Source organism: Dipodomys ordii, unplaced genomic scaffold, assembly GCF_000151885.1.
Source record: "Dipodomys ordii isolate 6190 unplaced genomic scaffold, Dord_2.0 Scaffold138, whole genome shotgun sequence".
Classification (NCBI taxonomy): domain Eukaryota; kingdom Metazoa; phylum Chordata; class Mammalia; order Rodentia; family Heteromyidae; genus Dipodomys; species Dipodomys ordii.
In genome coordinates, this window is record NW_012267354.1 from 1,867,820 (window position 1) to 1,883,445 (window position 15,626).

Sequence of the window (15,626 nt, forward strand, 5' to 3'; positions counted from 1 at the left end):
CCGGCTTTTTTCTTTTTGCTTATGTGGTGCTGAGGAATCGAACCCAGGGCCTCATGCATGCAAGGCAAGCGCTCTACCACTGAGCCAACTTCCCAGCCCCCTCATTGTCTTTCTATATCTGTTCTTTCCAACTTCCTAAGTGATACACTCGTCATACTCCACAGGACACCAGAATGGGTGGAGCTTTGTATACTATATATACATATATATGTCTGTGTGTGTGTGTACTATATCTATGTGTATATATGTACTATATGTGTATATATATACATATATGTGTGTACTATATACATATATGTATATGTACACATAAATGATCTATCTACCATATATATGGTATCCATATATGTCAAATATATATGCATATATATTGGATATACATATTGCATACATATATCTATATCTATAGCGTACCCTCATGATGCAGAAAACAAAGTGAACAAAGATGAAGGTTTACATGGTAGAGAAAGTCTAGTTCCTGTTACTTTCTTCTACATGTACAGCATATAAGAGCCATATAAATTCTCTCAAAGTATAACTTTTAGAAGGAATGGCAATTGGATAAAACTAAAGAAGATTTTTTTTTAAAAAAATTGAAGTGTTTTGAATTTGATATAATCTGATTCGCATTGCCAGAAAATCACCAATTACAATTCCAACTGAGAGGTTACAGCTGAGAAAAGAAGCTAGAGAAAAAAACACTTTAGAGCAAACCTAAAATGAGATCTTAAAGGAATTAAAACATCTGTTTCTTTCTTGGATCTTGGATCTGTTATACATTGCTGTATAAAAGAATTATCTAAGTTCATTCTTTTCTGATTAGATTGGAAAGTTCTTTTTTCATGTGGACTGGTTTAGCTGACCACGGTTGGGCTCTCTCATATGAACTCATTATGTTCAGTTGATAGTTTGGTAGGTAGCTGGGTGATCTCAACAGCCTCACATTCCAGAAGCTTCAAGGTTGTTATGTGGGCACCTCTTTCTTCTGTTACTTGTCCTTTCCTGCAGGCCTGTCAATCTCATTCATTCATTGTAGGGCTTCAAGTGCAGTAAGAGAAGTGACATTAATATGTAGGCTTTCATAAAAGAAATGCAAATCAAAACAACATTGAGATAACACCTCATCCCCAGAAATTCACCAACATCTGAGGAATCACAGCTACTGGTGAAGCACAGATCCAGAAGGAAAGGTTAGAGAGGAAGAAATACATGGGGATTTGGAGTTTGGGATCTTTCCAGGAAACAAGGACGATGACCATATTTCCTGAAATGGTCAAGCAATAAAAGATCAAAATGACCCAGAAAAGGACCTTCTCCAAATATGGCTTGTCAGAGAAGCCCAGGAGGATGAAATTACTGTGGCTGTCACTGCAAAGTGTGATCATAGCTTCTGAGACAATCGTCTCTTTGGAAGATGGCCCCAAAGTTGAGGATCAAAGACAGGAAGATGAGCAATATGACTCTGTTGGTTCTTTTTTGCTCAAGTACAAGATTTTCATTTGCTGTATTTGAGGAAAAAAATACAAGATCTTCAGTTTTGTATAACTTCCTTAGTAATTCTACACAAAATACCTCATTGCTAGAGAAAATCCACATAAAGACTTGTACATCTCATTGTTGCAATGGATCCACCTGTATCCCTATTTAAACGATTTGCTTTTTCCCTTCCCCTCCACAGATTATACCAACATCAAATACAGTGAAAGCAGGGGTTATACCATGGGGGAGGGACATACAAAGCAACAAAGAAATCATCTTATAAATGTGTTAGAAACAAGCACTTGAAAGAAAAAAAACATTTGAATACATATCTTAGGGTTCATTTCACTAACATCAACTTATCTGACCTTTTTTGCTTGACTCAGACATATACTAGTTATTGCAAATAAGGGAAACCATGGGACCTAAGTTTCTTTGGGCCTGGCTTACTTCACTTAAAATAATTTTTTCCAAATCTTTCCATTTCCTAACAAATGGGGTAATGTCATTCTTTCTGATGGAGAAATAGAATTCCATTGTGTATATACTACATTTTCTTGATCCATTCATCTACTGAGGGGCATCTGGCTTGGTTCCATTTTAATATTACATATTTCTATGTTTTATAGCTTCTTTTGCTATGTGTTCCCAGATATATTCCATTATTGTTAATATATAAAAATATTTCCTGCATATTTTTGGTATTTGTTAAAATGTACTTTATAGCCTAAAATGTGAGCTGCTGAGATATTTGTATATCCCTCATCTGTGAGATGTGCTGTTATGTAGATGCCTCCTTAGACTATTTTCTCTGTTCAATTTAATTCTGAAATACCTTTGTTAAGGTTTTGTCTATATGATCACTTTGCTAATTAGAGTGGGATTTTGAAATCTCCTATAATTCTTGTACCTGGAACTATTTGTATCTTTATACCTTCAGGTTTATTTTCTAATCAACCTAAACAGAAAATTGAACACATCACTGCACTACTTTCTCACAACAGATATTTAAAATGTTGAAATAATAGTACTGTTGTTACACCATGGAGAGAAAAGTAACTGAAATTTTTTATAAACTGCTACGTCAGCAGTTTTATGTAAAATTAAATTCTACTAATAAAATTCTGACTAGTTCCTATGAGATTACTTCACTGCATATTCTCACTGAAATCTGTAAGTTTGGCACTCTCAAAACAATGGCTTTTAGCCCAACTTTGTTCAAAAGTGACTTTGTTTTCCCCTTTCTTTTACCTTAAAAATGCATCATTTTATATTTAGAAGACAGAAAACATATATATTTTTTAAATAATCTGGTAATTGCTTGTCCAAATCAATTGAAAATTACTTTGAATTTTGACAACTTATTCTTTTTTCCTGTCCTCTATGTGAAAAATCTTTTCTCCTTAATTCCATGAGTAGTTGCTTTACATATATTTATGATGGTTATTCCCTTAAGAAGGAGAGAAGAAAGACAGTAGCACCAGGAATTAGTGTATTGATAGCCATCCTCACTATTTTCTGCAGTATTAAAGCTTTGTTGCATTTGATCATGTAATCTCCCTGAATGAATATGAATAATCTTTACAGATCCAGATATAGAACATTTTTTGTAAAGCCAAAGAAGTAGTTAGGGAAATGTTTTAAGTACTCAATTTTTTTTCTAACAAGGAAGGCAAACTCTAGGGATCTCATTACTTTACAGCCTATGTACAGTGACTAATAGTAATGAACTTATTTTCACTATATCCCCAGGGTTTCTGTTATACACTGGAATAGTAGAGCTGTTTAAATATGTTTTATTCCCATGCTCAATGTAGCCATTTAAAAGTTTCCAGTGTTTATACTATTTCATCGTGAGATCTCTAGGGTGATATCTCTGGGAAGAAAAGAGATAATGAGGAGCTATTTATTGTACAGGGTAATGTACATATCTTATTCCATGTTTTTTTGGTAAACACCATTCAGAACACAATCGAACAGTGGGTCATCACTCCAATATAAAGATCAACTTTTAATTCTTGAATTTTTCAATGAAATCAGTATCATCATTTATTCCTTTAAATTGAGAAAGAGGAGAAAGAGTTAGTATGCACCTCTGAGAAATAGGCCTTAAAATCGGCATTTTCCTGTGATGCATTCCAGAACAATGGACACAGTGATCTTCAGCATATAATTATTCTTCTTACCAGAGTAAGCATCTTTCACGACACAATCTAGGTGATCATGTAAATTATTTACTATTTACAAGGGGCACATTATTGAAAATATGTGTAAAACTGAATACTGAGAATTTTTAAAATGTACTCACCATAATCATTGCACTTACATGATGGATTAACCTTGTACTGTAGCCAGAACGTATTAAACTGCTCGGGAAAGCTGTTTGAAGATTTCCTCAAGAACTTAACATGGCATTGCCCTATGATCCAGTGATACCATCTCAAACATTTGTCCAAAGGATTACAAGTCAGGATAGAGTAAAGCCACTTGCACAACCATGTTCATTGATGCACTATTCACTACATCCAAAGCATGGCAACAGCCCAGATGCCTTTCAATTGATGAATGGATCAAGAAAATGTAGTATATCACATTGAGATTCCATCTCACCCCAGTTAGAAAGGGTGTTATCAAGAAAATAAATAGTAAAACAAAGGAGGAGGTAACAATACTTGATAGGAAATGTTCTTATTACCTTGCTCCTGTAACTGTAACCCCTCTATACAGTATTTTACATTTTAAAAAAGTATAAAAAATTTTAAAAAGAAAATAAATAGTAGATACTGGTGGGGATGTGGCTAGAAGGGAATGCTACTTCACTGTTGGTGGGAATGTAAATTGGTCCAACCAGTCTGGAAAGCAGTATGAAATTTTCTTATGATCCAGCAATCCCACTCCTGGACATTTACTCAAATGATCACAAACAAGGCCACACTAAAGTTACCAGCACAACTATGTTAATTATTTGCCATATTTACCATAGCTCAGATATGATAAATATCAGTATATGAATGGATCGAGAAAATGTGGCATATATACACAATGTAATTCTATGCTTCTATCAGAAAGAATGACATCCACCCATTCATAAGGAAATGGAAAGACTTGGGGAAAAAATCATATTAAATGAAGTAAGCCAGACCCAAAGAAACATAAGCTCCATGGTTTCCCTCATTTACAATAATTAGTATTATGTCTAGGATACTCCTAGAAGAGGATCACAATAGCTCACCATATGTACATATGACCATATAAAATGATGTCAACCAAAATGAAGTCCAAGATATGGAAACAAGAGTATTTGTTTTGTTTTTGTTTTAATGTATTGTGTGAAGTTATTTCTTTTTTCTTTCAGTTTTTTCCCTTTGGTTTATCCCCTGTTGTCACTGTTTTTGATTTTGCTACCCTGTGTCATATATATATGTATGTATGTATGTATGTATATATGTATGTTTATCTAATTTGGGGAAGAGGAGGGGAATAACAAAATGGTAAGACAAAGGACAAAGGATGAATCAATGCAACAGTGATACTCACAAGACACTATGTTGGAACTTAGGAGGGGGAGTTGAGGAGAGGGAAAATGGGATAAAATGAAGGGGGTGGTAACAATGTTTGACAAGAAATGTACTCATTACCTTACTTATGTAACTTCAACCTCTCTGTACATCACCCTTACAATAAAAAAGAAAATGTGGTATATATACACAATGGAATTTTACTCATCCATTAGGAAAAATTGGATGAACATGAAAAAATTATGTTAAGTAAAATAAGTCCAGCCCAGAAGGACAAAAGAATGCAGGTTCTCTCTCATTTGTGGAAGCAAGATGTAATCTCTAAATATACAAGTAAACACATAAAGGGTCATATGCTAATGTGCACAAATATATTAGCTTAAGTATGGTATATGCAGAAGTAAATTCAAATGGTGTAATTTCCTTAGAAAAAGCAACTCAGGATCCAAAAGAATGAATATCAGATGTCTAGTATTTGAGATGGAAGGAGATCAAGATGAGGAAGGTAGACCAAGGAAGACACAAACTGGGGAGAACGCAGTCATAAAATTCAATATATATCCTGTGAAACTAGGAAAATTGTGGGGTGGGGTTGTACAAGTACTTAAAGGTAATAAAAATATAATTTTTTAAAAAGTCCTAGACTCCTGATCCACAGATGCTGTAAGTTAATAACTTCTTTTTTCGGATCAATGCTTGTAGTATGTTGCACATGTATATACAGTCTTGTGTGTGTATATATATTATGTGTATACATATACATTGTGTTATTTTTCATATTTTATCTGATACTTATTTTTTGTTGGTTATGGGGCCTGAACTCTGGGCCTGGGTGCTGTCCCTCAGTTCTTCAGCTCAAGGCTAGAGTTCTATCACTTGAGCCATAGTGCCACTTCCAGATTTTTCTGCTTATGTGATGCTGAGGAATTGAACCCAGGGCCTCATGCATGCAAGGCAAGTATTCTACCACTGAGCCACCTTCTTAGCCCCTGATACATTTTCTTAAATGAAGTTTTTATTTTTTCCCTGACTCAAAATCTCATTGTTCTACTTTAAATATATTATTTGATATTCTATTTGTTCAGATTTGCTGGACTCCTTGGGTGGTAAATCTCTCATTTCACTCATATTTTTAAACTACTGAATTTCCTTTTCTGGCAAAGAACTGTCTATCACTACAGGTTCAATGTTTTTAAGAACACTTCTGCATTCTTTGAATCAGAAGCTGGAGCTGTGTGTTTCAATATTTTGTGGAAGTAGCTAAGTTTATTTGGGAATTAAGTAATCATGGGTGGAGTAAATCGCTAAATGCCTTAAATGGACTTTGTCACATTCTATATTATCACATAGACTTATATGTAAGTCTAGCATGGTATTTAGGGACCACTGACAACTTCCCTCAGAAGACTTACAAAATACACAAAATGATACCAATCATTTGCCATATTGCTTTTTAATTTCTGATGACTTTCATAAAACTTAGCTTGAGAAGCCATCCAATCACATGATTATGGCACCCAGCCTACAGCCTTGTCCTCTGGAGTTCATCCAGGATCAGTGCCTACCAGGAACAGCAGACAGTTATAATCGCTGATGAAGCAAGGAGATTCACATGATTTTAGATCTATCAAATAGTCTTAGACCATCAAGGAACAAAGAAAGCAAGTCCAGCCAACCTCATCACCTGATCAATGGCCCAAACAAACCAGAAATCAGGCATCAAACTCAACCTACTTGTAGAGATCACCAGGTGTCCCATCAAGAGACTGTAAAGACTAAATGGAGATGACCTATCCCCACAAAATGAATTTGTCTAACAGTACAGTGCCTTTTGAGTTCAATCTCTTGTACTAAACAACAAAAAACAGGAATATTGTACCTGGTAAAGCTATCCTTTAAAACTAGAAGCAAGAAATCCAGGCTCATGCATGTAATCCTAGTTACTAAAGAGGCTGAGATTTGAGGATCATGGTTCAAAGCCAGCTCAAGCAGATAAGTCCCTCTGAGACACTTATCTCCAATTAACCATTCAAAAAGCCAGAAAGTGGAGCTGGGCCTAAAGTGGTAGAGAGCTAACCTTGAGCAAAAGACAGGGACAGTGCCTAGGTCCTGAGTTCAAGCCCTACCACTGACAAAAAAATAGAAGAGAGATAACATATTTTGCAAATAGTGAGAATTTTTCTCACTATTGGATAGGCTTTATATGAAATCATAAACTGATTTCTTCAATGAGAACTGAATGGATACTACCAACATAAAAACTCACCACTTAACAATATAAAACTTACCAATAATAGCAAGGACATAGTCATAACCAGATTTCTGTAATATTTTAATAAAAATACATAAATTCAATGCTGGTATAAAATTTTTTAAAGAGAAATAATAAGACACAAAAATGTATTGGCTTAACAATGTGAGAGTAAGGAAAGAAGTAAAACTATAGAGACTTGACTATGATCAAAGTCATCTTACTGTGATATTAATTAAAATAGTATAAGTAGAAGATAGTTTATACAAGTCATATTGTAACTAGAAAAGAGAAGTTTGAAATAAATTAATATTAAAAGAAAAAGATCAAAGTATATCTACACAAAATTCATCAAATCATAAGAGAAAACAGTAAGAGAGATAGAAAGGAACAGAGGAAAGCCAAGCACCAATGGTTCATGCCTGTAATCCTGGCAATTCAGAAGGCTGAAATCTGAGGATGGCCGTTCAAAGCCAGCCCAAGCAGGAAAGTCTGTGAGACTCTTATCTCCAATTAATCACAGAAAATGTTGGAGGTGGTGCTATGGCTCAAGTGGTAGAGTACTAGCCTTGAACAAAAGATCTCAGGGACTGTGCCAGGCCCCAGGACTGGCAAAAAAAAAAAAAAAAGGAATAGAGGAACTACAAAACAAGAAACACCAGTAGTGAGATCTTATCTATGAATGATTACTTTAGAAAGGCTGAGTACATTGACTCATGTCTGTAAAGACATCTACATGGGAAGGCGAAGGGAAAATAAAGCAATCTAAGGCCAGTCCTTGGCAAAAAAGAAGATTTTATCCAAAAAGTAACTGAAACAACAAAGAACTAGGAACATGAATCAAGTGGTAGAGTGTCTATCATTCTTCAAGCAAGCAGGAAGCCCTGAGCTCAGACCTTAAGAGTTCAAAAAAGTTATATTAGATATTATAGATTCAGTACTCCAATCAAAATACATAGAATGACTGTATAGATAGTTGAAATATTTCACTGTAGGCTGCCTAGAAGAAACCTAGAAGAGGCTTTAAAGGAACACATAGATTTCAAATAAAATATTTTTTTAAAAAGATATCCAATACAAACAGAAGCTAAAAAGAGCAAGGATAGCTACACATAACACAAAATATCCAGTGAGACCTTAGAAAAGACAAAATATGAAGGTGAAAAGACATGGTCACTATACAATGACTAACGCATCAACTCACTAAAGGAATATTTCAATTTTAAGTATGTATGCATGAAGAGCTTAGGTATTAGCTCACCAAAGGGACATTTCAATTGTAAATACATGGAATATCACTTAAAGAAAACATTAATAGATATTAAAAGAGAGACTGACCACAGCTCAATACCCTACTTTCCACAGACACAGATCCTCCCAATAGGAAATCAATAAGGGAACACTGGATTTGAACTACACTTTAGAATATATGGATTTATCGATCATGTACATCACACACCATCCATGCACAACCCATATATATTCTTCTCAGAGTACATTGTCTAGGACAGATTCTATGTTAGGCTATCAAACAAGTCTTTCAGTAATAAACTTGTACTTAAATTTGAAAAGTAATTAGGAATTTTCAATTGATATAGGTCATCTTTCAAAGAGCCCCTTCCATTTTTTTGGGGGGTGGTCCGGTCGTGGGGCCTGAACTCTAGGCCTTGGCGCTGTCCCTCAGCTCTTCAGCTCAAGGCTAGCGCTCTACCACTTGAGCCACAGTGCCACTTCTGGCTTTTTTTCTTTTTGCTTATGTGGTGCTGGGGAATTAAACCCAGGGCCTCATGCATGCAAGGCAAGCGCTCTACCACTGAGCCACCTTCCCAGCCCCACACCTTCCATTTTTATATAGAAAGGCTTTTAGTTGGCCATAAAACCTTGTAAAAAGAACGTAAAAATGAAAGAAAATAATAAGATATTAAAATATTATCTACATATTGAGATTTTATTATTACAGTAAAGGAAAACATCATTTTTTACAAAAATATTTCTGTCTTAATAGAGTTGATGCCTCTATCAAAAATACTTTTAACAATTAAAAACCAGATACCAGTGGTTCATGCCTGTAATCCCAGCTACTCGGGAGACTAAGATCTGAGGATTGTGGTTTGAAGCCAGCCTATGCAGGGAAGTCCATGCGACTCTTTTTTTTTTTTTTAATTGTAAGAATACCGTACTGAGGAGTTACAATTACTCAGGCAAGATAACGAGTACATTTCTTATCAAGCATTGTTACCTTGAGACTCTTATCTCCAATGAACCACCAGAAAACAAGTGGAGCTATGACTCAAAGTGATAGAATGCTAGCCTTGAGAAAAAGAGCTCAGGGAAAGTGCCCACACGCTGAGTTCAAGCCCCACCACCAGCAAAAAAGCAAAAAACAAAAAAACCACAAACCTTTAACAATTAAAGAACAGAAATGTAAGTGCTAATTGTATCATAAATGACTCCCAAATGGGAAAATCATATGCAATGCAGTCATTATGTATTCTAAGTTTTCTACTTTGTAGGCCATTAATAGGCAATCCGGAATTCGAACCTTAGCCTAATGTAGAATTGAGGCAGAAAATGAAACGATTTGGTACAACTCATGCCTTTCATCATTAATACAACACCCAGCATACAGCTCTTCCTGCCATGGTGACAAAATCCTCACATCAGTGGGAAGATGACATCACACTGAAGGTCTGTTGGTGAAGAGTTTTGTGGGAAGGTTAAGCCACGGACAGCTCCTTCAAAGGCATTAATTGTAATTGTGGGATTTATTGTCCCAAGACCCCAGTCCAAAAAAAAAAAGGCCTATTATTTTCTGTGTTTTTATACAGGTCCAACTTGCTCTGGGATATTGGATGTAACCCCTGGAGCCTTTTATACCCTAAAGTGTTCCATGTTCTGCTAAAAGCAATCTTTGGGACAAACTCAGGCTTCCTTCGTCTCTGACAATGATGATTTTTCTCTTCACAGCAAGATTTATTACATTAACCAAAATGGCATAAGAAAGCAACTAGCCTGATGTTCTCAGGTTGCATGACAAGCAGAGAACTCACACACTTAAATATGCTGAGGTCATAGACAGAGGAGAAAACAACAGAGAATGTGGACAAAGTGGAAGGTCAGTATCAGCACCACACACTCAACTCCTGTACTTCATATCACTCAAAGAGCAGATTTTTAATATTATCATTATAAAAATTAAGTATGCAAAGTGATGATGTTAGTTATCTTGAAATAGTTGTTTCACAGTGTATACATATATCAAGACACCATAAGACATTGCACTGTGTTCTGTACATGTATAAAAGTATTACTAGTAATTAAAATTATAATAATCCCATTAGAAATGAATATAGTAAAAATTAGAAAACTGTCTTATTATGATTCTATGGAACTATAAGTAAGTGTTAAGCCATTTATTTGCCCTGTAGTGGTTGATTTCAAAGTAGAGAAGTACACCTAATAATATGATTTAAAAGTAGAGAGAAGTACATCTAATAATGTTTTCATTTTCATTTTCTACCAAGGAGAAAATCAAAGCTTCATTTTTTTCTACATAGGGTATTTATTCATTTATTTTTGCTAACTTATTTCTCATCCCTTTTTTATAAATAAGAGAATGCTAGAAAACAAATCATGTAACAGATGAAGTATCACACTGCCACTTGTTTTAAACTAATATAATCAAGCAGTGCTCACTTTAGCAGCACATACACTAAAATTGGAACGATACAGAGAAGATTAGCATGGCCCCTGCGCAAGGATGATGCTAATTGAAATTCCAAGATATGGAAACAAGAGGGTTTTTGTTTTTGTTTTGTTTCATTTCGTTTCGTTTCAATGTACTGTGTGAAGTTATTTCTTTTTCTTGTCACTGTTTTTGATTTACGTACCCTGTGTCTTGTATATACGTTTCTCTGATTTGGGGAAGGATAGGGGAACAACAAAATGGTGAGACAAAGGACAAAGGGTGAACCAAGGCAACAGCAATACTCACAAGACACTATGTTGGGAATGAACTCTACAACTTGGGGGGGAGTCTGGGAGGAGGGAAAGTGCAAGAAAACTGAAGGAGGGGGTAACAATGTTTGACTCATGCAACTGTAACCCCTTTGTACATCACCTTGACAATAAAACTAAACTAAAATTTAAAACAGGCAGCTCAAAAAGGGAAGAAAACTATTCTGCATCAGAGAAAGTATACACTGCCATTGAAGTTGTTTGTTTATAGACAGTCCCTTGTGTCTTAGCCTGCCCTTATATCTTCTTTAAGAGGCAGAAATACAAGTTTTGACTCTTAAAAATAACCACAAATACAGAAGGTTGGTGTGCTGTGATTATTTTCAGCTTTCCTGGATTTTACCAGAATATAACAAAAAGGAAGCTGTGGCAGGAGGAGAGAATAATTTGCATGACAAAGCCACTTACTGATATTTAAATAGTGAAGTACTATATCACATCGAAAGACTAATGAAAGGTTTTTACCTTTCCCATGAAAGATTAAAAATGCACAAGAGACAAAAAATAAAATAAAATTTAAAAAAAATGCACAAGAGAAAATGGGCAGTTGAAAGTCATAGTGTCAGTGCACATTTGAATTTCTCCTTTACTTTTTTTAACAAAAGAAAACCTAAAAGGTAAATCTGTCATTGAACTTTATACAAAGGTTTGCCTATGTTTAATTGATTTAGTATTAATTAATATTTAGTTAAAATCTCCATTATAAGTCACATAAAACCTGAAGCATATAAACTATAAATTCTGGCTCAGAATTTAAGTAATATCTCAACATATATATATATATATATATATATATGATTTTATTGTTGTGGTAAAGGTGAAGTACAAAGAAGTTAGAGTTATATAAATCAAGTAATGAGTAAATTTTGAGGGAAGGGAAGGGGTGACACTCTTCAACTACTATTTAAAATTGTGAAAAGGGGCTGGGAAGGTGGCTTAGTGGTAGAGCGCTTGCCTTGCATGCATGAGCCCTGGGTTCGATTCCTCAGCACCACATAAGCAAAAAAGAAAAAAGCCGGAAGTGGTGCTGTGGCTCAAGTGGTAGAGCTAGCCTTGAGCTGACAAGCTGAGGGACAGCGCCCAGGCCCAGAGTTCAATCCCCACGACCAGACCCAAAAAATAAAACAAAATAAAATTGTGAAAGAATAGGGCATTTTATGGTATGGATCTTTAATTCCTATTGTCTAGGTCTCTAAGCTCTGTGAGATATACTCTTTCAACTCTGGGAACCACAATGTTAGTTCTCTTTTCTTTCTTGTGTCCAAAATTCCTGTCTTCTCTTGCCTGCCTCCTCCTTTTTCTTACATTCTTTAATAATCACTGTCTTCCATCATTAGCATTAATTTCATTTAATACTGGAAGCTTTGCATCAATGAGGTCTGTGGTCTTTATCATTCTGTAATTATCAGCTTTTGCTCATATAATGGAACTTGATAAATTGATGTATATGTGTATATGTTAGCATGAAATGCTATTTAAAAACAAATTAAAAGCAAAAGGAAAGTTACATATTATATCTACAGAGAGCAAACATGAATGAAACAAAAAAATGACAAAAATTTTACTGCCTTCTGACACACACAGAATTGCATTTCAAAGTGGTATACTTAAAAAACAAAAACAGGGTGATTAGTGTTTGACAATTATGGACAGCTTTTTGAAGTTAAGTGATCCTTTCTTCAGATACAGAAGATGATGAATGATGTTGGAAAAAATGCTACTTCTGAAGGCTATTTTATTCTACTGGGATTTTCAAAATGGCCTCAGCTGGAAATAGGTCTCTTTGTGGTCATCTTAATCTTCTACTTGATGACACTGATAGGCAACTTGTTCATTATCCTCCTATCATGTCTGGACACTCATCTCCACACTCCCATGTACTTCTTCCTCTCAAACCTCTCTGTTCTGGATCTTTGCTACACCACCAGCTCCATCCCCCAGTTGCTGTTCAATCTCCAGGGCCCAGACAAGACCATTTCTTATACTGGCTGCATGATTCAGCTCTACTTTGTCCTTGCTCTGGGCAGCACGGAGTGTGTGCTGCTGGTGGTGATGTCCTACGACCGCTATGCAGCTGTGTGCAAACCCTTGCATTACACTGTCATCATGAACCCTCGCTTCTGCCAATTACTGGCTGTGGCCTCCTGGGTAAGTGGCTTTGCTGCATCAGCACTGCATTCTTCCTTTACCTTCTGGGTGCCCTTGTGTGGACATCATCAAGTGGATAACTTCTTCTGTGAAGTCCCAGCATTGCTACAATTATCATGTATCGATACCCACGTGAATGAGCTGACTCTCATGGTCATGAGCTCGGTTTTTGTCGTCGTACCTCTCCTCCTCATTCTGACTTCCTATGGTGCCATCGCCCGGGCTGTACTGAGGATGCAATCAAGCACTGGACTTCAGAAAGTGTTTGGGACATGTGGAGCCCATCTCATGGTGGTGTCCCTCTTTTTTATTCCAGTCATGTGTATCTATCTCCAGCCTCCAACTGAAAACTCCCAAGACAAAGGCAAGTTCATTGCCCTGTTTTACACAGTTGTCACACCTAGCCTCAACCCTCTCATCTACACCCTCAGAAACAAAGATGTGAGAGGGGCAGTAAGGAGGTTAATAGGGTATAAGAGTGCGACATGACCACATCCTTCAACTGTTGTACAAAGTCTGGTGCAACCTAGAAGAAAATAGCTCTGCTTTTTTGAGATATCTCTGCTTTTTTGAGATTTACGTTTTGGTTAACAAATTAACAAAATTAGTTGAGACTTGAAATTGTTGTTTCTTTTATCAATAATCTTGAAATATTGCTTAAGAATCAATGCTTTATTACTATTTAATTCTTAAATATTTCTGAAATTCCATGGAATGAAGTGTTAACATATATCAGGATCTATGGGGTGGGGAAATGTATCATTAGGAAAAGATTTTATTAAAACCACTTGAAAATACATAATATCCTTTGACTCTTTTCAGTATAAATTTATATATTAATTTATGAACCTCTATAGAGAAAGAGGAAAATATTGGAAAGACTTAGCATAAGGGTTTTATTCCCATCAAGCAGACCTTAAAGTTAGTCCAAAATATCATAATAGACACAAATAGTAAATATGATGAATGATGTAGTCTATTATATTGTACAAGCATATATGTTAATTCTTTTGGTGAAGAAATAAAGTTTTCAGTAATAAAATTATATAAATAATTTAACCAGTGGGTCTATGTAACTTGGCACATTGAATATTGTAAACAAATACCTATTCAAAGTACATATCTGTTCATCCTTCTGCTTTTCGTGAACTTATGCTTCAATTATTTTATTAACAATGTCATTTTTAGACATTTTCTCTTTCTCAGATTGTTTGACTCTTGTTAAGATACATGAATATAACACATCTTTTGTCTGAACAGAACAAGGGCAAGATAAGATTGAGGATTTACTATATATGTATTGTCACTGGGCACATTGGTAATAAAGTTGCTTATGAGAACATTCCAAGAATTTGGGCTGGTCAGTGAAATCAAACAAAATGATAATGGATTTAATTTGCTTTGATTGGCTAGTTAGTAACATATTTCAGCTATCTTAATCCTCTTTTCTTTTCTTTTTTTTTGATGCCAGTCATGAGACTTGAACCCAGGGCCTGTGTGTTGTCCCTAAACTTTCTTCCTTGCTCTCTTGCTGTTTTATAAGTAAAGGATCACATTCTGCCCAGATTTGTGCTCTTAGTTGCATCTCTCCAGAGGTTGTAACCTATATATTTCACTTCCACACCTTATAGCATTGGCCAGGGTGTTCCAGATAGTTTTCAATAGAAAAGCAAGAAGCAGGAATCCTCACCTAGCTGGGAATTTTAAGGGAAAGTATTTAGGGTTTTTGTTGGTGGTGGTGGTGCTGGTGGTTTTGTTTGTTTGGTTTTTTTTTTTTTACTAATTATTATGATTGGGCATAATCCTGATAGGTGTCCTTTTCCAGGTCTTGGAATATAACCAAAGGAAAAAAATCTAGAGTCTAGATTAAAGACAGGGACTTGTAAGTTCCAGTCATTCCCATGTCTGAAAAAAACATAGCCCTCACGGTCAATGGGTGATGAAGAATCACTGGAGTTGGGCTTGGGGAAATCAACAAGAAATCCGCACTGCTTATAGCAATAAAGGCTTACTAGTAAGAGAGAAATCTTTAATTTAAAACTGCATATTTTACTATATTATTCTATAATCCAATGGCCATCTACCTTGTGGTAGCATAGGAGAGATACAGTTTATGGAAATACAAATGTTGATGGTGTTATTTTTTGCATCAGGTATAATGTCAGTACATGAAAATCACCTATATGAAGGATGAAAATGAGCAGCTCAAAGAC

General features: G+C 35.5%; 1 protein-coding gene across 1 annotated transcript; it reads left to right on the forward strand.

The window, feature by feature from the left end:
- Positions 1–12,957: 12,957 nt before the first annotated feature.
- LOC105997033 (olfactory receptor 2J3-like) lies at positions 12,958–13,902 on the forward strand. The gene has a single exon (XM_013031307.1). It carries the CDS (start codon positions 12,958–12,960, stop codon positions 13,900–13,902), a length of 945 nt encoding a protein of 314 aa, XP_012886761.1.
- The last annotated feature ends 1,724 nt before the right edge of the window (positions 13,903–15,626 follow it).